This window comes from Sinohyriopsis cumingii, chromosome 2 (genome assembly GCF_028554795.1).
Source record: "Sinohyriopsis cumingii isolate HCF-2022 chromosome 2, ASM2855479v2, whole genome shotgun sequence".
Classification (NCBI taxonomy): Eukaryota; Metazoa; Mollusca; class Bivalvia; order Unionida; family Unionidae; genus Sinohyriopsis; species Sinohyriopsis cumingii.
The window spans coordinates 130621468-130646702 of record NC_142962.1 but is presented as its reverse complement, the minus strand read 5'-3'; the positions used below and the strand labels follow the sequence as shown (position 1 = coordinate 130646702).

The following is a 25235-nucleotide window of genomic DNA, read 5'->3' as shown; positions in this document are numbered from 1 at the left end:
GACAGCAAACTGTTACTATTAAATGAAAAATCATTTCACAAAAGCTACCATTTCGTTCGGTATATGTGTGCACCAGGGGAGTTGGAAGGCACAACAGGTCGTGCTAATGGCCAGGTATGGTCCGTCGAAGTATTTACAGTCTCGTTCCGGATTGACTTTATGAGGTAACCAACACAATTTGGAGCCTACGGTTGACAAGCAGCCAAGCCACCAAACATAACATTTGTGCCAGAGGAATCGCAAGTCGTTCCCGCTGGTACGGATTGACGTCAAGGTTTATTTTGGGATCTGTACTTGACCGTACGCGTAAGTACTGGTTCCACAAGGAAAATGTCAGGCGGGGACAAAGTTTAGTGCAACGATACAGAACAATATAATGTTTCTTTGATCGAATCATATTAGTGGTGTATGTGTGAATTCACGTCATTGATGTAGACACTCCACATACATATCGTTCCAAAGATCCTTTTGCACAAGCACCTGTGAATCTACTGTTGCCTTTTAATGTTTCATCAGAACCAGCCACAATCCAATACCTTTTGGGTCACAGTCCTACATACTCTTCGATTAGATTTCCCGAAAACTTGTCCTTTAATTGGCTAACAACTTACTTGCTGGTGTTACTAAACAGTGGATGATCTTTTGGATGAAGGAATGTATCCAAATTAATCTACCAATACACGTCATCGGTTGTGATTTGCATCAGCAACGAGTCTGTGCCCGTGAACAACAATTCGATGTCACAGCTAAGCGATTTGATCTTATCATGATAAAACTCTAGCAGTTTATTTAAGCCCAACACAGACACGCCAATCTAGATAGGCTTCATTAGCTACAGCTTCGAATTCTTGCTATGTTCGTCAATGAGTCCACCATCGATGATCTTCTGGGACTCAAACACCGGGCATTAATAAGAGTGCAGATTTCTTTTGCTCACTGTCCCAAACAAGGTCAACCCAGACACATTTGACGAGGTTCTCCGTTGTTTTCCCACGCACAGCTTTCCTAATGAGTCTAAAGAAATCTTGTTCAAACTCATTGGTTGACGCGGGACGCAGGTCCCTATATATTTGTATGTATGGAGCCATCCACGCATTTTTGCGACACCTGAGCACCCGTTACGCACGTAGTTGCGTTTAGTTCTCAGGTTCGGAACAAGCTTGATGATTGTACACGGACGCGGGACAATTACTCGCTTGGCATTGACTGTGCTTCCGCTGCTAGCAGACAATTGTAGTCGAGGTGAAGCTCGCCTGGATACTCCAGGTCAACTTCAGACAAGTATCGGACATTGATACCACTGTCGTATTCATGTACGTCTACATCCCCGAGATTGATCACTCAAACTCGTCTACGTGCATTGGTTGTATCATCGCATAGTCATACAAGTTGTATATGACAATATTCATGCTGTAACTGTTTCGTCGACGTTGTTGGTGCGAGAGTAGAGATCACTCGCCATTGAAATCCCTCCGCGGAAACCACATACCACAAACATATGCTGAACAATATCGGTGACCAATTCCAACATTACTTTGATTTGTGACAGCAGCACATCCCAGGCCATGAGTTTCTGTAAACGTTTCCCTCACTCGTGTACTCGTGATAATCTATTTCATCTTCCGATGCACAGCTATGAACTCCAAATTGTTTTTGCCTCGTTCCGGTTTAATTGTACGCTGTTGTTTTTCTCTGTGCCTCTTTCGGGGTTCTTATAGCAAAATTCGTTTGAAACGCTAAATAAAATCCCAGATTACAATACCAACAACATAGTTTTTGTCGGACTGTCTTTTCTGTGCGCAACCATGGCAAACGTCTTGCGAATTTCGTAAAAACGTTTGTATGGTTTATATTTGATTTTCTTGTGTGCTCGCGCTGCTCCGCTTTTGCATCGTGGTATTTTATTTTATGAAACTGTTTTGATTCCGTTCCTATATAACACCCCAAACACATCTGTTTAATTAAGATGTCTTCATCATTACAGCTCAGATATTCGCTTAAATCATTAAAAGTTTCAGACACTTCAAACGTAGTGGACGATTTAGTCAGAGTATGTACTATTTCTGGCACAATATTTTATACATTTATTTTTCTTTTCCTCTAAAGCCTACCATAATTTACTCCGTTCCATTTCTAAAATCACTCCCAACTTAATCAATTTATCAATGTGTTTCGACATGTCTCTTAAAACGCATACAACTTTTGTGCTGCTTTGGTAAATCGACAAGATGTACTCAAACGATACTGCGATTTCGTTTTTGTTTCTTCTGCTACACTTCTAATATCCCAGTCATGTGGTAGTTTAATACCTTTTTCTAGAGAACTCGCTGCACTCTTTCAAATAGTATTAGCGTCAATCTGATTTTTTTGCCATTATATACTACAATCATTCTATTATATAAAGGAAAATCTGTCCGTCTTAGCTGTAAATGTATCTGCTCCAGTCATAAGGTTTAACAGTCGATTGTTTTGATACAATCTGCCTCAGTTGTAATCGCACAGCCTAGAAAGTATTAAGTATCGAACCAATCAGCACTACTGCCTGCCTAATCGTCGTATACAGTCAAAATAGTATGCATACGTTTTGACTACTTCAATGGATTAATCATCCACGGGTTGTGCATTTCTATATTTCGCATGCTTGCCAGATCATGGGGGACAGGGACTATAATGACTAGCGGAACCCAAACGGGAAAGAAGAAAAAATACAATACCAAATCATCCATTTACTACTTCAAGCCGTTCCAGCTGTGGAAGATGTTATTTGTTTTAAATGGCAGTTATGTTGTCTCTGTAAATCATTAAATATATATTGGAGTAAAATGTGTGATAACCGCTACCGCATCTATAATTAACAATATCAATACATAGACAATTCATGCTAAAATCATTCACCCGCTACTTCGAAGCTGCTCCTTTCGTGGATATAATTTTCGTAGAGGTGAATCTAACGAAACACCAATATTGCCCTAACATTTGTTTCGCATTATTTGCTTTGTAATATAAATTCACTGTTCTAAATGAAAATGGTAATCTCTCCATATATCAATTGAAGTTTGTTAATATTGTAAGGCGTTTCTTGAAAAACGTTTAATTCACATTTGGTACGATTAAACTAAATGCCTACAGCTCTGTATCGATGGCAGCTCACCTATGAAACCCGTTTGACACCGGAGTCCTCGTGCGGTCAAAATATTAACTGAAGAGGTCAGGGTAAGATACGCGAAACTTTACGGTTTCCGTTATAGTATTTGGATTTTGGACATGTAAATTTTCCGATTATGTCTTCAAAAGATAATGTCTGAACTTAGCATTTGTCTGTATCTTATCAGTTTAATTCACTCGATGCTATCAGTATCAGCATGATAGGAGGAAACGAACTTGCTAGAAACCGAAAATCGCATAAAAACTGACATGTTTTTACCATAATACTCGTGAAGACGAATGTTCTATGATTTGCACGTCTCACTAAACACCCCAAGGTTCTCCAAGAACACACCAATATTACATATATTCGTACCAAAGCTTTCAAAAACGTACCAAGAAGCGAAATAAAAAAGCACACACACACACACATGGGCATTGATACTATCAGTGATTGCTAGTATTCGTTGATCGCCCTATTTCCGATAACCTACGGAAAATAACCCTTTTGCATCAAATCTCTTTAAGTTTATATTTTTTTCAAAAACAATTTCTTCATTAAATGTCAGTGTATCGTACTTCCCTTGTATATTTTTTATAAACTGCTTACGGGGGCGCTCACCAGTTATTATGTACTTTTGAGAGAATGACGTATGTATGGTGAAGTTGTTTGCATTTTAAACATGCAGTATGGAGAGAATGGTGGCATACCTCTATGCTACATTAATGTAATGTGGATGATATTTCTTTGGATATTGTACTTTTGGAAATTGTACATGATTTAAACACACTGCTAACTAAAACGAACGCTCCCTTGTGCTAAAAAATGAGCCTGAATTAGTCTAAAGTACACTATCCATAGCAGCTATTAAAATAGGGAAAATGAATTTTGCCAGACTAGACAATACCAGCTTCTGAAAGTGCAATGAATGAATTACCAAATATATAAAATGTAAAAAAACGTTATTGGCTCTTTTTTATACAGTTTGCCTCTGAAGTTCAGGAAGTGAAAATGACCAAGTGGAGCTAGCACTTTTTTGAAAGGTGCACATCTGGAGTAAGGCCAAGCTGTATACTCTATAACCTATATTACACCCATCAATGATATACCAAAATAAAGGGAATTAAAGGTTCTTTGAATTATACCTAAGATATACAAGGTCTTTTTCAAATAGCCAGTAGGGGGCCCCAAGTGGCCCAGTGGTCTAAAACGCTCACCGTTACGGATCACTGCCATCTCACCTCTGTCTGCGTGAGTTCGAGTCTCAGGCTCGGCTAACATGGGTACGTGAGAAAGCCCGTCAGTAGCTTCTCGTGGGTCGGTGGTTCTTCCCGGGGTTTTCCAGGGTTCTTCCTCCACCAATTATACTGGCCGCCATGTATAGCCTATCTTGTGCTGAAAAATGGCGTTAAACCATACAACAACAACAACAACAACAAATAGCCAGTATAACCAGTGAGGAAAGCCAGGGAAATTCTTTTTCTTTAATATACTAACCCTATGCAAAATATGAAACTGTAGAGCACCACCTACTCTATATACAAATTTTTCATTTCAAATTATGCATTAAACTTTTTGGAAGAGACGTTCAAAATACATGACTAATGATTGTTCCAAGCTCCATGGAAGTGATTTCCCTTGAATTTAATTTGCTGTGAAGGAAAATTACTCTGTGATTCCCTTAATTTTACTTAGATTTCAAGAAAAAGCGTTGTGTGTAGATTACTTGATATATTGTATGTAATTTATCTAAACTATTTGATTATACAGGTCATTTAATGATTGGCACACTCACATAGACAATTAATTATAAACAGTAACTCACAAACCACCACGTCATTTAATTAAAATACATTTAAATCAACCCATATGCTCCATTGAATTTTTTTTTTAATGCTGTCACATCAGTTAAAGACACTAATGTATAATAAATGCATAATATGTATTCTTTCCATTAATTAAGCATTAATATTGGATAAATATTCATTTGTAGACTCAAATATTCATGTGTTAAAGACACGAAAATAACTGTTTTGCTTACACTTTAATTTGTATTATACTTTTCTAGCAGATTTTATCTTTTTGAGAACCCAGAATATTCTAGAATAGAAAATTTTATTAAGTCATTTTATTTCCAGAAAATGCTAAATGTGACCTAGTTCATATAGAGGGTTTTATAATCTAGTTTACTTGTGAAATTAGTCATTCGTGCTTTAGTCAGAATCTGCCTATTTGTTGTGCTCAGTATTTGATTTTGGCTGGAATTATTTATTCAGATTTGTATTCTCTGGAATTACAAAGTTACATATATAGAATTACAAAGTTGCACACACACACACACACACACACACACATATATATATATATATATATATATATATATATATATATATATATATATATAGTAGTCAACCTTCTGCCAAGTTGTTACTCTTCTTATGCTGCATATTGAAATATAAAATGTATTCGTTATGCTAAGACATATTTACTGAAATGAATACAATTACTGGTGTTCTTCATCTTACATTCTTCCTGTCACTGTATGAATTACTCTCTCTCAATAGTGAATTGAAAGGACATGCCGAAAATATTACACATGTTGAACAAAGATGATGCCGTTACTGGATTCAAAATCCTTTGAAAAAGCAATTATTAAAGCTATTTGCCACCATGAGGCACATATCCATAGATGCTGCCATACATTAAAACAAAACTCACCTCTTACAGTTGAATTAGCCTCTCCTTTTCAGCAAATATGTTGATTATATCATTGCATAATACGGATCGCAAGAATGCTAGTTGAAAATTCAATTATTTAAAAGGGTTTTTAAAAGGTGCAAGTCCACATTGACAGAAAGGGCATTGGTCTCTTTATCTAAAGATGTCTCAAGTAATGCAAGGTATTAGTCTGTATTAGTATCGTCGCTGTTTGTATCAAAAGTGGCACTTTTTATGCCTTTCTTCCCCAATTTTGCCGCTCTAGGTATCAGGCTGATTTGGATCATGGCTGATTGGGACCACGCTTATTAGGCGCAAATTGTGGGCTAATGCGTCCCAAATTACAGACTGATTTAGAGAAGAAAGAAAAATGATGAAATACACATGCCTGTTTTTTTTAGAAGTTATTAATGTCTTTGCAAGCATAATGCGAGAATACAGAAGGTAGATTTTCATCGTTTTAAATTTACATAAAATAGCAAGCTTCCAGCTGAAATCAGACTAAAAGATATGAGCTATGGCATTTACATTTATTTTTACCAAATAACTTTCCAGTGTTTCAATTAAGAAAATATAATTTTAAATTTTCATAAATCAGGCCATTATCAACACTGTTGAACAGTAATGCATATTTATTGATTACTTAGTTCTCTAGCAAATCATGCTTTCTTCGCATTATATTTACAAAACAAATTGTAGGAAGAGTTATTGATGAGTAAAATGATAGTATAACATATCAAAGAGTTATTGATGAGTAAAAGCTGTACTATAGCCCATCAAAGAGTTGTCTGAAACGGTACAAACGAACATCCGATTTGTATTGGTCCTGTCCTTCTGCGCACAGACACTTCTTACAGAACTTACAAGAGCTTTCTGGAGCATATTGCTGCAGAGCTGGATATAGATGTTGAGTCCGTGGAAGTAAGAGTGTCTGAAATGATGGAATTCGGAAGTGATGATGAGAAGGGCATAACCAAGCCAATATAGTCTATATTTCCCTCGGCTACAGTCTATCTTTTTGCACTAGATATTTGAAGGATAATGTCAGGCACTACCTTCAAAATAAAAGTTGGGTGGAAATGGGTGAATGTGATATAATAATGGCCCAAATATTTGGTACCGGTGTCATCACAGACACAAATACAACAATAGATTTAAAGTCGATCGGAGCATCTGGAAACGATCATCAATTAATAGCGTCTGACATTTGCACCATACTTTACAAACAACTTTAAACCAAGACTATAGAAATATTTTTTTTGAACAGGCCGCAAAAATACTGAAAGTGTGAATTTGACTAATGACAATGCAGAGTCCATCAGTAACATTATAAAACTCTCCATTGAATGGAAACCACAACGCACACAAGACCTAATATGTATACTTTTCAGTGTGACAAGAGTTCCATTTCATGGATTATAAAAGCGCTCTTCAGGACAGCGGGAATTATCAGTTAACAAAAGAAAAAGAACACATTTACCACATACATTACAGTGTCAAGAGGTTAAACTCCGAACAGCAAAAGACGGAACTTTCGCAGACTTCCTCAAGGGCATTAAACGTACATGGAAATCAAAGTACATAAAATCACAAGCAGGAAAATACACCGTAATTAATAAGGCTAAAGCAACTGCACGAAAACCTGGTCAGCAAAAAAGGCCTGTCAATGAGATGGCCATTAAACACTCAGCGCTTACAAACAAATGAATAATTAAATTGTTTATGAAATATATTTATAATTGACAAAATAAAGGAAAGGATTAATAATTATGATATATAATTAAAAGACAGTATACATTGCAGATCTAGTACCATAGGGATTCTCACTCTTTTTAACAAATCAATATAACTCTGTTGACAAGATATACTAGCTATAGTATACAAGTAAGGTGTAAGAAACCGAAAGCTGTTTAATGGCTTGTGTCATTCATATCTCGTTAAGGGCCTAAGTGATTGAATACTATGTATTAATCCAAGGAACAAAATGCCAGCTTCAAAGAAAAAAAATATAATATGTAGAAGAAAAAGTCATACACTTTTATTTGTATAGGTAATCAATAAATTAAGCATCACCAATAAATTATTTACAAAAATTTAAATACTTAATATACATGTGAAGATTGAATTTTTAATGAAGTTTTACAGAAAGCATTTTTTTTATTGTTGTAACTTTAATTTGTATCATTTTAATAAAGATTGTGATTGTTGCTTAAATACAGCAATACGTCTAATTCTATGTCGAAGCATTTGAAACATTTTTGTATTCTATTTATTATATATTACTAATCCATAAAATATATATTGTGTTTTGGAAAGTTAAATATTATTAAGAATTTATATGTATCTGTAATCTTAGTATTGATTTATTGTAAAGAATATTTCGCTACTAACTTCATGCTCAGTAATAATTGATTTAGAAATAAAATACCTTTGAAGTTACAGAACATCATATATCGGTATTTAAGGTCAAACATTTAATACTTTGCAATTACTACAAACAATTTTGGAGTCGGTCTGAAATATCGAAATTAGAGTTTTTTTGCTAATCATTCACTTATTTGATATTTAATTATTTACATTATGTTCTAAAAAATAAAGAAAGTCTAGAACTGAATGAAGTTAGTGAGCTTGAAGGAATATAATCATTTTATACGTATTTTTATATCTAAAATGTATGAATATACAAGCCACATCTAAGCTACTCAGTAAGTTTGACTAAGAAAAACTAAATAAATAAATATTTCAAAGAGGAAGGCTGAGAGACAGAATAAAAAATGGTATTGAATCATCACACTAACCTGTATCACAGATGCAATGCTGCCATTTCCCGCATCTATTACAAATTGAAGCACGTTGGCGAGACCTGACTTGCTTATGGTATTTTACACAAGGATCAAACGCCATTGTCATAAAAAAACAGTTCAGCTCGTATTATACCAAAATATATCTGATCGAAAATTCACATTATAAACTATACTTACTATAAATTAATCCAAAGTTTACACACAAGTATACCAAACACCTTTATTAAAGCTTAGGATAAAAATTGGCATGTAATGAAAATCTTCTGCTCTTTTATACAAATTTACAGCATGTGGTATGTTTAATTTTCATACCTTTTTCTTTTCATTAAAATTAGCATGCATTGATTAACTTAATAAAAGTGACTTTAATTATAATTAACTGTTGACATCTTTTTTTGATGATTTAGTGGTTTGTTTTAGTTCTTTAATTGCAGACATCAGTGAATAACTGTGTGATTAGTGGGAAAGACCATCAGCAGTGTGCTAATTATTTTTTTTTTAATACACATTTACAGTGTATGGTAAATTTGATTTCTTTCATTCAAATTAGTGTGCATTCATTAACTTAATAAAAGTAACTTTAATTATAATTAACTGTTTTTAATTATAATTAACTGTTGACATCATTTTCGGTGACTGAACGATGTGTTGGTATTTTCTTGAATTGCAGACATCAATGAATAATTGTGTGTTTAGTGGAGATCACCATTAGCAGTGTGCTGATTATTGTTTTTAATATGCATGAATTTGGGTCGTGTGTGTATGTGTGTCTGACTTGGATTTTTAACGGAGCTTTAAAAAAGAATCAGTCATATCGCTACGATGTCTGCTTTGTGGCAGTTTATAGTGATGTCTAGCACTGGGGCGTCATGCCGCAGACATGTAGCATGATGTCCCACCCTGTCACATTATCCTGACACCAGACCAACCAGTCCTAACACTAACCTCTTAATGCTGAGCGCCAAGCGGGGCAGCTGTTTGTACCATTTTTGTAAGTCTTTGGTATGACTCTGCCAGGGATCAAACCCACGACCTCCTGCATCTGAGGCAGACAATCTAACCTACAAGCCACCGGTCAAATTGTCCCATGGCTGGAGTTGAAATGTCTTGGGAATTTTCTTTGGGTCAGATTATCTCGCTCACCTGTGGTGTTTGCTACTTATTAACAAATGTGGATATTCACGTTGCTGTACATGAACACTCTGCATCAGAACAGGAGTTATTTCCCTTGGCTACTCTTGCCCTCACTACTTTTCCTGTTACACAAACAATCACTAAATATTCACACTTTTTGTTTGTTTGTTTGTTTGTTTTTGTTGTTGTTGAAATTTAAAGTAGGTATTTTGTAAAGTCTTAATATGTTCTTGGAAAGTCTTGAGGTGTCCTGGGATGTCTTCAGGTGTTTAGTGAGATCCTGATTTACATGTGTTTTTGGATAATGACAAAAAAGGAAAATACAATTTAAGTGATTTTATACAAATTATGTACATTTTTGTATTTATAGCATGAAGTACCTCAGTCGTATTTAATTGGACAGCTAGCCAAATTGTAATATATACACAGAATGAAGACATAAAGTTGAAAGTACCAAAAGTATTTGATGCTAATATATATTTACTTTACCTTTTAATGATATAGATTTTGACCCTCTTCATGTACTTACGGTCCTTTTTTAACTTAATACAGCATGTATGGACAACTAACCATTTAAAAAAGAAGGAAAAAATCTTGCTCAGATCCCTATTGTCAAACAGGAAATAGTATAATTATGGGGTAGTCTTACAATGCAAGACCTTGGCCTTGAGATTTATGTTTTGGGTGTCACGGTCTTACTGCCTAAATGACGGTACTGTGTAGTATGTTTTAATGTCAACTAACATCATAATGAAAGTAAAATTTTCATGAATATATCACACACTTGGCAACCCATATTGGTGCTTTTGTACAAAATAAAGTTATAATGTATTAGTAAGACTTTATTTAATCTGATGTCTTTTTCCTTAGAAATTCAAATTCTCACACAAGCAGTTTGACCTGTTTTCAAGTTTTGTTGGCCTACATTTCATTTAGCTGGAAAGCAATGGAAGCTGGGAATGCCAAAATTGGGTTTGGTTGAAGTATTCTTTAATGAAACAAAAAAAAATATTATTTGTCTATTGGAACTGTGAGCAATGTTTGGTTTCATTCAAGAAACATATCCCCCACATGAACCTAATTGAACATACTTCTGCATACCTTGGCTAGTGTCAGATTTTGATTCCACCAGGATAAAAACAGCACAGTAAGTATATTAATTACACATCAGTTTGTGGAAGAGTGTCAATATGGGCTGCCAAGTGTGTGTGTGTGTCAGTTAAACTGACATCAAAACATACTATACAAAGTTCTTATTTGGACAGTAAGATATAGCACTAAAAACATAAGTAACATGTGATAGTCTTACATTGTAGGACTAGATTTAGGGGATGCAGTGGCAGATGTATCCAACACACTAATCATCTGAAGTATAAAAAAAAGTCCCATTATTCAACCTCCTTTCTGGGTTCAAATTGAAGAAGACATTATTTTAATGGAATTCATTCAGTGCTAGACTCAGATTTTAACAACAATTACCCAACTCTCATACCTGTCAACTTTTTCAAAAACCAATTAAGGTGATTGAATACACAAAAAGGAGATTGAGACCTAAAATTAGGAGGATTTTTACTGCATTTTCTAAGCAACTCTTACCCTAATATTGACCAGTCTTTGGGGTGAAACACGCATGAAATTTTCTCCCAGGACCTGCCCCCATTTTATATTCTGGTCAGTTATGGAGAAACTGCACAGTAGACAAGGTTTGACTTAGTATACAAGCAAGAAATCGAGTGTGGCTAATTAATAGTTAGCCCTTATCATTGCAGTTATCTTGTCAGAAAGGAGTGCCCCACTGACATGCTTAAAATAAACCTTGTTCTGCAGTGTGTGCATGTATGCACCATCCATTGAATAGCAAATAAATGATGCCCCATTATTGCCTAAACTGTGTGTGAATTCAACTTAACAAATCAAATCTCATCCTCAAGCTATGTTACATGTGGCAACTATTTTCACACCTGCTCTATCTCACCTTATTTCCTTATTGTCAGCTTGCAAGGCAATTAATATTGTTTACTAAATAATATATTTATTTTGAATTTGTTTTTTTTTTGAGGGCACATATGCAGCATGGTATGTTTTCTCATTCCTTATTTTAATTTAATAATGGTAATTAACAGCTGTATATATGGTACAGTATTGTCAGGTATTCACTTGCTTAGTTTCTTTCATGGGAATGGAGATGCTATTTTGCTTGTAGAAAAGTTAAATAGCGAAGATTTCACAGTGACCCTTCATGGGATTGAAACTAATTGCTGACAATTTTATTGTTGTGGTTAACTTTTTGCTGTGGTTTATTTTTGTATGTTGTTTGTAGGGGTATAATAACTTCAAAAATTTATGTCAATAATGTTTTAAACTTAACTTTCTGTTTAGTGAAGAAAATATTTTATTGTGGGATAGTAATTATTTTGTCACAACAACATTTCACAGGTGAGGATTTAGAACATAGATTCTGTGAATTGCATACAAGATATCTGTTTCTGTAGGATTTTTCATAGGAGAAATGAAAATTGATAGACATAATGTAATAATTGGGAGTTCTGTGCAAAAATTAGGAGATATTTTGAGATTTGGAGGTAGGCATACGAACTGTTCCTGTATTAAGAAAATTACCATAATTTAATTTTCCTTCTGCTGGATATTTGTATGTGGCACTATCATCTTGTAATTTTGTGTGTCATGTATATCCTTATTTACTTTAAAACACAAGTATATACACACATATTCCAGCTTCTCGTAAGCATAAGGTCTCCCTTTGCTATTTATAAAACCTGTCCATGAGTACAAAAGAGTGACTTCATTGCATGAATCGTGATAGAAATTGGTAAAAAGTAAATGCTGTAATTGAATTTAAAATCACTTAAGTCAATGTTTGTTTTGCTTTTTATTATTATTAAAACAGTTGCAAACGATAATGTTGGGAAACTCTATTTCCTAATCCACAACAGCAAGGCTTCAAAAGAATGCTGCCTCATGACCTGTTTTAATCTTAAGAGGTCAGTAATTATAATTCTAACCATAGTCTTGTATATTCTACCTTTATACTCTAAATTTGAAGCTTTTTGGCATGCTGCTCTACTCTTGGAACTACATATAATGTGTGAATTCAGGAAAAATTCTAGAGAATAACAGGGACTACATTTCAAAATGTACAAAGTGTAGTCATGGTTAGTAAATGCCATTCTAGATGGTTCAGTATCAAGCAAAAAGTTAGGCTGGACACCTTTTTTTATTTGATATTTATGGATGAGTTGCTACAGCACTTATTAGAAAACAAACTAGGGTGTAATATTGGAAGTTCAATAGCGTAGCTGTCACTATTGTGCAGCTTATTCTTTTTTGTGTTGAAAACGCATCCATTCAGTGTAAATACATTATCCCACACAATGAAGAATTGTCACAAAGACATGGTCCATTCAAGCACTTATCACTAGCATGAATACATTAAACTTTTACAAGTACTTCATGCCAATGTTTGTTGTTCGTAATGTGACCAGAGAAAAATTGCATGTTGCAAGTTTAAACCTTATTCGGATCTCCCTTCAACAATACTTCATCTAGTGTTACATTCATCTGTGTCATCTTCTGTTTTGGTACTGGTAGTCCATGCCCTTGAGGATGTAAACTAATTTTAATTTTGCAATTTACTTACCCATCATTATTGCCAAATGCCGTCCTCCCACCCTGCTGATATTCTGGTGTAATTGTCATCTCTGTAAAAGATAACTGTTTCAGTGCATGCATGTGCAAGGTGCATGATTGGACCACGTCTTATTGACTATTCTCTACGGTGGGAGGGTGTATTAACATTGGATGGACATGATGTTTCGACATGGAAAAGAATCATCTGTGCAGTAGCAATGGGTAATTATTGCATAATTTAAATTGGTTTACCCCCTAGAGAAAAAAACTGCATTTTTGAATGCTCCTGCCATATAAATGCAGATGACCCCACATGCCTATAAAATTCTCAAGCTAACTTAGATAAAATGTTAGAGATTATTCTTGAATATTCTTTAAAAATTTTTATAATAGCTGCAGAGTTGGTTCTTACTTGTACATTAATGAGTGTCCTTTAAGACCATACATACTTGGCATGGACAGAAATATCCTCATTCTTGTCTGCAGTTAGAAAAGACATTCATTATTAAAAAGAAATCAGTTAATAAGGAAATAGACTGAAGTTATAAAATATGGGTACCTATCATTTTCATTCTGTTTGTCCTTGCTACATCTCTTAGCTTGCAATACCCTCATTTACCAGAGATCTTCTGAAACAGTTTATCAGTCACTAGACGAAGGTAATATTGTTGTCACTGATTCTCCTGAATAGATGATCTTGGGATGAGGTTTACCAAAAGTCTTCTAATAGTATCTAGTTTGTCCTAAGGGAAAATAGTACTGATCTTACATCCATTATAGCTGCCATAATTGCTTATATTGTCATATCAGCATTGGATTTTCACTGAAATACTTTTTATGATTTGTAGTTGATTCTAATGAAAATGGTGTCAATCTGACATGCAAAATGGCAACCACAGCAGCCATTTTGAAAATCTTGTTATTACTATTCCTACTGAACAAAAAGTCCTATCAGAATGGGGTTTTATTTAACTGAGGACTTCTTACAATATTTAGCTGGTACTTAAATAAAAAATTCTGGCAATCTGAAATCATCTGGAAAATCCTATTACTACTACACCCAAATGGAAAATCCTATTACTACTACACCCAAATGGAAAATCCTATTACTACTACACCCAAATGGAAAATCCTATTACTACTACACCCAAATGGAAAATCATATCACCACTGGGTTGTCATCAGAAGACTTCCGTTGATGCCTAGTTTGTCCTAAATGAAACTGCTGCCAATCTTGCAGCCAGTAGGGCAGCCATAGCAAGTACTTCAAAAATCTTATGGGTTAAGAATCGCAGAGATGGTTCCATCACTCAGCAATTAAAATGACAAAGTGATTTATCTGGTTATATTGGATTCATGGAAATTACTTTTGGCTCGTTGAACACGAGTCCCTAGGAGGGACTCTTTGTTTGGTCTAAGGAGTGCATTTGTACTACTTTTGAAATTTTGGGTGCACACTGAAAATATTAATTTCTAGTACTTTTCACCTATGCTTGATATTTTGGAGGTCATAGGACCAAAACTGAAATGAATGATGTGCCAGATGTCAAGTGATGACTTGAGATGGTGATTACATTTAGATCAAGTGATGACTTGAGATGGTGATTACACATAGGTCAAGTGAGGACTTGAGATGGTGATTACACAGGTCAAGTGAGGACTTGAGATGGTGATTACACATAGGTCAAATGAGGACTTGAGATGGTGATTACACATAGGTCGAGTGAGGACTTGAGATAATGGTTATACATTGATCAAAAGAGGACTTGAAATGGTGGTTACACATATGTCAAATATGGATTTAAGATGGTGGTTACACATACATCAAATATGGATTTAATATGGTGGTTATCCATTGGTTAAGTAAGGATTTAAGATGGTGGTTACTCATAGGTCAAGTGAGGACTTGAGATGATGGTTACCCCATAGGTCAAGTGAGGATATTTGAGATGGTGGTTACCCATAGGTCAAGTGGGGACTTGATATGGTGGTTACCCACAAGGAGACAATACAATAGATCTCATTTATAATTTCCTAAAATGGTGTAAAATGTCGCTACCTTTGCCTTCTTTGCAGGCCCATTAAGGTAGAACAGCTGGATATAGTTCTTTATGCAGAATAATTATTATTTCGTAAATGATTCATATTAAACATTTACACCATTGGCCACTGTTCATTAGAGTATCATAATTTTACATACCATATGTTAATATATAAAATCCACTACTGTTACAATATCAGATAAATATTCCCCCAAGCCCCTCCTCATCCCCCCCAGGAGTCATAAGATAATTTGTTATGCTTTCTCTAGTAATGCTGGTTTGTAGAGTATCAAATCAAAATCACTTTCTGATATTTTGGATACAGTAATACATTAACCGCAAGATATAAACATGCAGATGATATTTTCTGGTAGCTGTTTGTCAGTATAATATGTTGATTAGAGGCCAAGCAAGAGAATGTACATTTTCTTTCCTTACAGGTATTAAAGAATGGCCCATCAAGAACTGATTGCAGTGGCTGTGCTTCTAGCTCTTATTGCAGTCATTGGAAATCTCTCAGTACACAAAATTGAAGAGGGTATGTTGGATTTTTTTTCTCCTCAAACACTACTAGCATGACTGACAAATATAGGTTGTGTATGTAAGGGGCAGGAATTACTGCTTATCTTTAGGTTTTGTGACATTTTTTTACTTAAAGACGGATCATATATTCAAAAAAACTCTGACATAAGTAAGATTCAGTAGCTAATTAGAGTTTGATATGGTGAGACTGTGTTTTTAGTTGTATTATTAAAGTGTATGGAAAATTGAGTTTAATTTGTCAGATGTAAAAATTAAATTTGAATGCAAACTATCCATGAATGTGTTTTAAAAAAATGGTCACTGTGGTTCATCAATGAAAACAACTTTCATATAATGAGGATAAAAAGGTGGAAGACAGTGTGAAGTAGAGGTTCCCAAAGTGGGCGGCACCTATCCCTGGCAGGGAGGGGCGGTGGGATTACTGGGGCGCTAACGCTGAATAATACTTCTTATGGTGTAAGGTAGGGGATGATGAGGAGAATCAAGGGGGCGTTGGCTCGAAAAGGTTTGGGAACCACTGGTGTAAAATGTCTGTGGCTCTGATAAACTAGTTTTGTCCTAGAGTTGTCTCATGTGAGAGTCATTGATTCCAGGACTTCCAGTTCAGGTCTTGATCTATCAGTTTTCAAACATTGGTCGGTTTTAATAAGGTGAATCTTCAGTGTAATATCAGTAATATATATTGCTTTTTCATTGCTGGTACTTATTTAGGATGGAAAATACCCCGACTACGATGAGAACTCATCCTCTTATTAGGGTGAAATAAAAGACTCCAGAACACTAGATCCACTTTGGTCCAACACTAGATACCTTGCCCATGTGCACTGTTCATCACATTTTTTTAGGTTGCATGGCTGTAACAACTGCCTTGTTTGCAACAATGAAGAATTGCCATCTCTTCATGAGTTAATACAGGGATTTTGCTGTATTCATTGCATGTATTGTCTTCATCACTTTGAATTACAGACATTCTTCTCCCAGATCCATCAAGGAGTGTCAAGAGTCACTCTCGCCCATCTTCTGAGTCTGCTGCTATGGGCAGTCCTTTAGCTAATTGTGAGGAGTAGAGATGTCAAAATTTTAGGAAACTTTAATTGGGTACTCAGCGGTCCTAATTATTTTTTACCTGGGTAACCAATCAAAGGGAAATTGTATTAAATGTGAGCATGAATTGCTTTGCTGTAGTTTCATGCATGCCAACCCCCAGGAGAGGTATTAGCTTATTATTACTAATATAAGTGGCAACAAAGCGTAATCAGAGCATCAAAAGAGCAATCTGTATATTACATGCCATAATTATAGAAAACTGTTTGAACAATCCTTAGCCTCCTCAAATTAACGACTTTATGCCCTATCCATAGAGCAAGGCTGTACAAGGTTCATTGGGAATTTTAAGTCAGTTTCTCTCCTTTGCCAACCAGGTTATTGGTCCTATTTGTGTCTGTGCTTGGAATGATCTAGCTAGACTCTTGTGTTCATTTAAGGCTTATGTTTTTATTTGGCTGCCTCTTGAGAGAGAAGAAATGATAGGAGTCATCTTTACTTCCTCGTTGAGAGTTCAACTGTTATTTCAACTCCACTATTTCAAGGTGGTTTGCTATAACTCTAAGGAGAGAATTATCAGTCCCTTACTAATTGGGACTTTCATTCATGAAAATCAAAGACCATGAGGTTTGAGCCTTTGATGCCTCATTGGCCTCTCTAAGTCATTCATCTCTGGAGGATGTGATCATAGCTGTGTTATGGTGTTCCAACACTACCTTCTCATGCTTTTATCTTCACTTGCTAGCTAACCAAAGAAAAGGCATGTTTTCCTTGGGTCCAATTGTCATTGCTTAAAAGCTCTTCAGAAAAGGTGTGAATTCCTTGTGGTTTTTCCACCAGTGGTGGGATCATCAGCCTCCCACCATACTGACAAATTCAGCTAAGCAACAGCAACATGTATGTATTAATGATATTAAAATGTAGATGGGGGTCAGGAGGTAAAACTATTTCTGATGATGTTATACTTACCTGTTGCTGTTGCCAGATTCCCTCCTCCCACCCCCCCACTTATGTCCCACTAACTTAGGTTGCATCTTAAAAAGAGTGATGGACAGTGCACATGGGCAAGGTATCTGCAGGGTGGACCATGGGCAGTCTAGTGTTCTGCAATCTTCTGATTAACCCTTATTGGAAGATTAAATTCTCATCATATGGTAGGGATATTATCCATCCAGAAAAGTACCAAATATGCAATGGCAACGGGTAAGTATTTTATCATTAAAATTTGTTTAACAACACACACAAACACACACACATGCCTCTGAGAAACTACATATTTGGGATTATATTTTTACCCTGGATTTTTTGTAATCCAGTGGAAAGACCTGTTTCATACATCCTTATGATGTGATCATTAATTGCCATGCATGTATGCTAGCATTATTTTGCATGATTCTACTTAAACCTAAGGTTAGATGTGGGAAAACGATTTTAGAATGTTGTTCCATCCACTAAACTTGGACTTGGGCTAAGCAGCACTTCCCCTACCCCTTTCCCAAGTTGGGTCACAAGTGAATAACATGTTTGCAATTAATGTGAGAAAAGTGTTGGGTTAATATGATTCATATGTTTATAGTTCTATTTATGTTCACAGTTTAGTCCATTTTTGTCTGATGCACTTAGCCATGAATCGGTCGTTATGCTCAGAAAAGATTTTTTTATAAATGTGCAGGATTCTTGATCTGAGTTGTCGTAGTTTTTATAAATTCATTATATTGTTTATCTGCTGTATCTTGTAATTATAATGTTCACTGTTTCTATTGTAGGTCACGTGGGTGTTTACTACAGGGTAGGTATTTTCAGCTGAACAATTAATACCACTTGTCTTCAAGTAAATAGTTCATCTTTCATCTGTCAAATCTTTTGTTAAGTTTCGTGTTATATCACTTCTAAGGCATGATGGTGGGATATTTGTGTTCCATTAACTCATTTGAAATTCACCAATATGCCCTCTTTCATTCTGTATTTGATAAGAGGAGTTCATGAATTATCTGGATAAAATATGACGAGATTTTAAATACTCAGAATCAGCTATAATTTTATGGGCAGCTAGTGACAGGGTACTTTTTAACTTTATTTTCTGTGTAATAACCCTTGCTTTACAATTGATATTTGGCAGTAAGAGTGGCACAAAAACACCAGCCTATGAATTTTTGTAGCAATTTTGTATTGCTGTGACCCTTAGCTATGTAGGAATTTACCATAGGCAGCAACCTTAATTGTTTGGTTCAAGTTATGAAAAGGAAAGACTCTCTAAGCTATTGAAACAGTAACCAGTTGTAATGGCTACCTTATGCGGGTTCACAACAAATCTGGTGTGCTGATTTTCATGGTACTATTTTTAACTCTACTGGTCATAGACCAGGAGAGCAAATGGGATGGCCTGTCGTCCATCCATCTATGGGCCCAAAGTTTTTATTGCTTCTTCTCATAAACTTCTTTGAGGATTGCCATGAAACTTTGCACACACATTTGTCCCAAGGTCAAGTTGGTCCTAAATGAAAATCATGCTGCACTAATATCCAGTATGGCCACTAGAGCAGTCATCTTGAAATTCTTGCTTCCACTACTCCCCCCTGAACAGAGAGTCATGTCAGCATGAGGCTTTCAACACAAGTTGTTGTTGTTGTTGGGTTTTGTGCCATTGTTCAGCACAGTGTAGTCGGTACATGGCAGCCAGTACAGCTGGTGGAGAAAGAACACATGAAAATCCCATGAAGAACTACCAAGTTTAAACCTATGAGAAGCTACTGGAAAGCTTTATCACATACCCATGTTAGTCTAGCCTAAGACTTGAACCCAGACAGACAAGTGAGATGGCATTGATCCGGAATGGTGAGTGCTTTAGACTAGGTGGGAATGGTTCTGCTTGGACATCCATTATGTCCACCACAATGGCTATCTTGAAAATATTGTTATTGCCGTTCCACCTGTATGGTCATATCAACCTGAGGTTTTCACTAAAAGACTGTTATGACTCTAGTTGGTTGTGAACAGATGTCTAATATGATCACCACAGCAGCCATCTTGAAAAACTTATTTCTTCTTGCCATAAATGGAAAGTCATATCATCATGGGTTTCTCTTTTACCAGAAGACTAATTATGATGTCTGGTTGCTTCTGAATGAAAATGGTACCACTCTGACCTCTAATGTGGCTGCCACAATGAACACATTGAAAATTATGTCACTTATTCCCCTGAATATTGGATGATCATATGACCACGGGGTTTTCATCAAATGTCTTTTAATTGTGTTCAGTTTGTCCTAAATGAAACTCTTGGTAATTAAAATGAGTTCTTTTTGGCCGACTGCTCCGGTGGCCTAGTGGTTAGAGAGTCCACCTCAGATGCGGGAGGTCGTGGGTTTGATTCCCAGCCGTGTCATACCAAAAATTTATAAAAATGGTACTAACAGCTGCCTTGCTTAGCACTCAGCATTAAGAGGTTAGTGTTAGAAGTGGTCTGCCTGGTGTCAGGATAATGTGACTGGGTAAGACATTATGCTACATGTCTGCCGCATGATGTCCCAGTGCTAAACATCATTATAAACTGCCACACTGCAGACATCATAGCGATATGACTGAAAAATTGTTAAAGCTACGTTAAAAATCCAAATCACACACACACTCTTTTTAGCCAGTAGTGTATCAGTTCCTTAAGGGACTGAAAGATTGTTGTTAGTTGGGACATTAAAGTAATGTTTGTAACAACCACAAAAGCAACAAAATTGGTAGCCTACAAAAAATTGTGAATTTCAATATATATAATAATACAGTAAAAGCTGTCTACAACAGCCACACATGGGAAAAGGCAAAAGTGGCCTTTGTAGTCTAGTAATATATTTATTATTATTCCACATGTATTACCATTAGCAGTAGTATGGGACCAAGATACATTATTTGGTTTAGCTAGTTAGCAAAAAGAAAAAGAAAACAATTTACTAAAATAAGTTCCACATAAGGATACTGTATCCTTAGTTGGATTTTGGACTTGCCAATGACAAGATTTGTTTCTACTGTCCTGTAGAGAAATAAAAAAGTACATTTATCATTACCTGACTCTGTGATTTTATGTCTCATAATACCAATCTGATAATTTTTATACATCACTACAAACTCAAGAGGGGCCCCGAGTGGCCAAGTGGTCTAAAGCGCTCTCTGTTACGGATCACTGCCATCTCACCTCTGTCTGCATGGGTTTGAGTCTCGCATTCGGCTAATGTGGGTATGTGAGAAAGCTTGCCAGTAGCTTCTCGTGGGTCGGTGGTTTTTTCTGGGGTTTTCCCAGGTTCTTCCTCCACCATTAATACTGGCCGCCATGTATAGTCTATCATGTGCTGGAAAATGGTGTTAAACCCTACAACAACAACAACAACAACAATAAAATCAAGAAAACTACAACTGTGTACATGCACTCATTTACAGTCCTTACTCCCCCCCCTCACACACACACACTCTCTCTCTCTCTCTCTCTCTCTCTCTCTCTCTCATGCAAACACATTTATCTCATTATCAGACAAATAGCTCCTAAATAAAATTACTAGTTGACAGCTTACCTGTAATTGTGAAACACATGACAGACTTTTTGTCAGGGCAGGAGGTACAATTAGGCCATTAAAATGTGTTCACACTTTAAAAAATTGTTGGATTAATCGGTTATTCAAACTCACCACGATCAAAAGAAGGCAGCTTTTGTTTGTAACCTTTGATGATTAGATAATGAAAAGATGCGTCCTGTAGCACATACCATGTTAGTCCACGTTTCCTCTGACCCTTCCAACCACATTTATCAAATTTCGATTTTTATGTTGGGGTATAGGTCAAGATTTTATTATCTATCAGAAAGTTTGAATTTGTCACCACAGTTGGAATAGGGTAGGAACTTACCAGCAGACCTAACAAATTTAAACAATGTTGCATCAAGTCATAGCTGCGTGAAATCAGTAGGAAAATGATTTATTTTCTGAGAAATTTTAATCACATTGTACCTAGGTAATTTGCTGAGAGTTGAGACAGCATTGATGAAATCTGACTTAGTACTCGCATTTGCATTTCTAGTCCCATGGCGACACAAATCCCACAACCCCTACATGTCAGTGACATCCGCGGTCCAGTAGTTAAGTTATATTAACAATAAACCCTCTTTCTGATCTTGTACAAAAAATATGAAAATATTATATTAAACTCACATACTGTTTATAAAAGATTGAAAGAACACAAATTCTCAATATATTTGGAGAACAAGGACCTGAAACCTGTCGCTCTCACAGCAACTTGGAGAAAATCAGATTCATCAGGAAGAGTGGACATGTCAGCAGTGGGTTTGTTGTATCATGTGACTACCACATTGACATGTGCTTTATACTTCATGAACCCGGCTTTGTCAGAAACCTTCAAGTTTCAATGGATTATGTTAAGTACAATAAAAATATACCAAATTTAAACATAGATTCAGGTAAAATACCTTTATATATATCTTGCTTTCTTCATCAAACAAAACAAGTTTAATTTGCATTCTTGGAATGGTCACTGATGATATGCACAAGTGACCACAGAAGGCAGGGTGAAACCACTGCTTGGTTAAGAAACACCTGGCCACTGGCTACAGAAGACATGTGACCAAAAATTACATGACATTTATATAGGAAATTTGCCAAGGGGACATTAATATGGCTGTTGTGAACAGGTGACTGCTAAAATCAGGTGACCATTACAACAGGTTTAACTGTATATGAGACTATTTGACAGGCATATACCTATAATAGACATTATCTGTGTCCAGTATAAACAGATTTTGCTGTATACATTTTAAGGTGTTTTTAACAATACATATATTTAATATTAATAAAGTTCATTGTGTTGGTGTAGGGTGTTGCTGAGTATAATTGAGTGACATGATGAAATTCTGAACTTGTAACATGCTCACCAGGTGCAAATTACACTCAACACAAAATAAACTGATTGTATTAGATATTTAACCTAAATTACTCACATCAGGTTCATGTATCAAATTTGTCACTCCAGACACCATATATTGACTTCATCTGTAACACCAGGATGTTATAAAGTGTAGTTGGGTGTAAATCTGGCAGCTGCACAGGTATCAATGTGTACCATAGATTTTCATCAGTACTGTGATAAAAATCTAAAAAAAATATATACTTAACCTCTGTTGATTAGGAACTTTATTGCACATGTGTTTATTGATGTTTTGCATTGACAAGGGAAATTAATCTTGCTTTAACTGAGTAGTGTATATGTGTGTAATTTGGATTTTTAGCATAGCTTGTATAAATAAATCAGTCATATCGCTACGATACCTGCAGTGTGACAGTTTATGGTGATGTCAAGCACTGGGGAATAATGCCCCAACAGTCACATTATCCTGACACTAGGTCGACCAGTCCTAACACTAACCTCTTAATGCTGAGGGCCTAACTTGGCAGCTGTTAGTTCAAGCCTGCATCCGTGGCAGATGCTCAAACCACTAGGCCACAAGAGTGTTCCTTTAACTGAATAAATCAAACACTAAATTTTTGATGTTACAGAATTTCCAGTATGTTAATTTGTAAAATTTAAAGAAAAAGAAATTGATTAATTGCTAAAATTATTGCATGTTATATTGCATTTAAATGTTAAGTTTGCATTTTCTGAATTATCTTCCACACTGTCCAAATTTCGCAGAGTCACGTCAACCTTCAATATTGTTGATGTTTTTGTGGGGTGGGGGTAACTTGAAACTTCTTAGTGCCAAATGGTAAAAGATCTTGTGATCAAGTCTTTGACACAAGAATGTCTAATGGCAGGAGATTTTGTGATCAGGTCTTTGTTGCAAGAGTGCCTGAATGCCAGAGATCTTGTTATCAGGTCTTTGACACAAGAATGTCTAATGGCAGGGGATCTTGTCACCAAGTCTTTGACACAAAAGAGCCTGAAGGCATAAGATCTTGTGCACATTTTGATGGTCTCTTATTTTCTAATTTTACAGGGTGGAGCATTATTGAGCAGTGTGAGTGCACCTGGATACCATTTTATGGTCCCTTTGATAACTACGTTCAGGAGTGTACAGGTAGAAAATATTCAGCATTTGCATCTTTAATGATGGAGAGTTTAATCTTTTTAACTTTGAATATATAATAAAAGTTGTTGTCAGATCTTTGTAATTTTGCATTACTCACTTCCAAAATGTGTCATTGATTTTGATTTTAATTTATAGCAGTTTGATGAGCGTTTCATTTAAAAAATGTGTAACAAAAGAATTGGTATTCATCTATTTACATAATTGACCTTCTCCAAAATTGAAAAATATCTTTGAAGTGTATTCCAAATTTTTAAAAAGCTTAATAGCATTTCTTTATTGTTGAAGCCAAAAGACTTGATCTGCTTTATGATAGGTTTTTCCATCATTCTGTATAGTTTTGGGACATTGTTCGTTAAAGGAAAACAAATGGCATTTATGAACAATCTATATTGTTATATAATGCATTTTTAATGACTGCCTTGTTGGCAAGTCATGAACTAATGGGGGTATTCATCGTGTCAGTGAATTTATGCTAATAAAGAATACACATTTAATATTAATGGCAAATGAACTTTGAAGACAGATAGATATGTCAAAAGATACACAACTGAAGATACCTAATTAAAAAAAGGGTTGGGGAATGGGACTTGTTAATATATGCGATGGATTTATGATGGTAATTGGCATCATAATAGGTTTTACTGCTGCATCTAATTTGGATATAAAATAGATTCTTAAATTAATAAACAAAGGAAAGTTTTAATTAACACTGACTATACTTTTGCCTGTGCATGTTAAATCAAGTCCAAGTCATCTGACTTTTGTGTCTTGTTTTCTATAGATTGCTAGCATTATTTGACTAACACACTAATAGTGTTTGACTTGCATTTTCCCCCCAAGTTAAAGTAAGTAATTGTGATCAGTAGTGTCCATTACCTTAGTAAAAGTAATGTAAATAATTGTGATAAACAGTTTCCATTTACTCTGTCAAAGTTAAAGTAGGTAATATTATTTATATCTAACAGTAGCAAATTTCATGTCCTCTAATTGTCTGTTTATAATATTCAGACCACCCTGCAGTCAGATGAGGTGAAAAATGTACCATGTGGAACAAGGTAATGACAAAAATAGTAAAT

The 25235-nt window shown here is 35.5% G+C and overlaps 1 protein-coding gene across 3 annotated transcripts in view; it reads left to right on the top strand.

Moving 5' to 3' along the window:
* Window positions 1-3061: 3061 nt before the first annotated feature.
* The window catches only part of LOC149805841 (erlin-1-like), a 46164-nt gene continuing 23990 nt past the window's right edge, over window positions 3062-25235 (top strand). Inside the window, exons 1-6 of one of the 3 annotated variants that reach the window (XM_089950560.1) lie at window positions 3142-3213; window positions 12756-12803; window positions 15932-16029; window positions 18845-18867; window positions 24067-24147; window positions 25168-25214. In XM_089950560.1, the coding sequence (XP_089806686.1) occupies window positions 15942-16029; window positions 18845-18867; window positions 24067-24147; window positions 25168-25214 (239 nt within the window). In that variant the 5' untranslated portion in view covers window positions 3142-3213; window positions 12756-12803; window positions 15932-15941. Of the gene's footprint in view, window positions 3214-12755; window positions 12804-15931; window positions 16030-18844; window positions 18868-24066; window positions 24148-25167; window positions 25215-25235 lie in introns of all 3 variants that reach the window. The other 2 variants (XM_089950558.1, XM_089950559.1) reach the window with 2 other exon arrangements.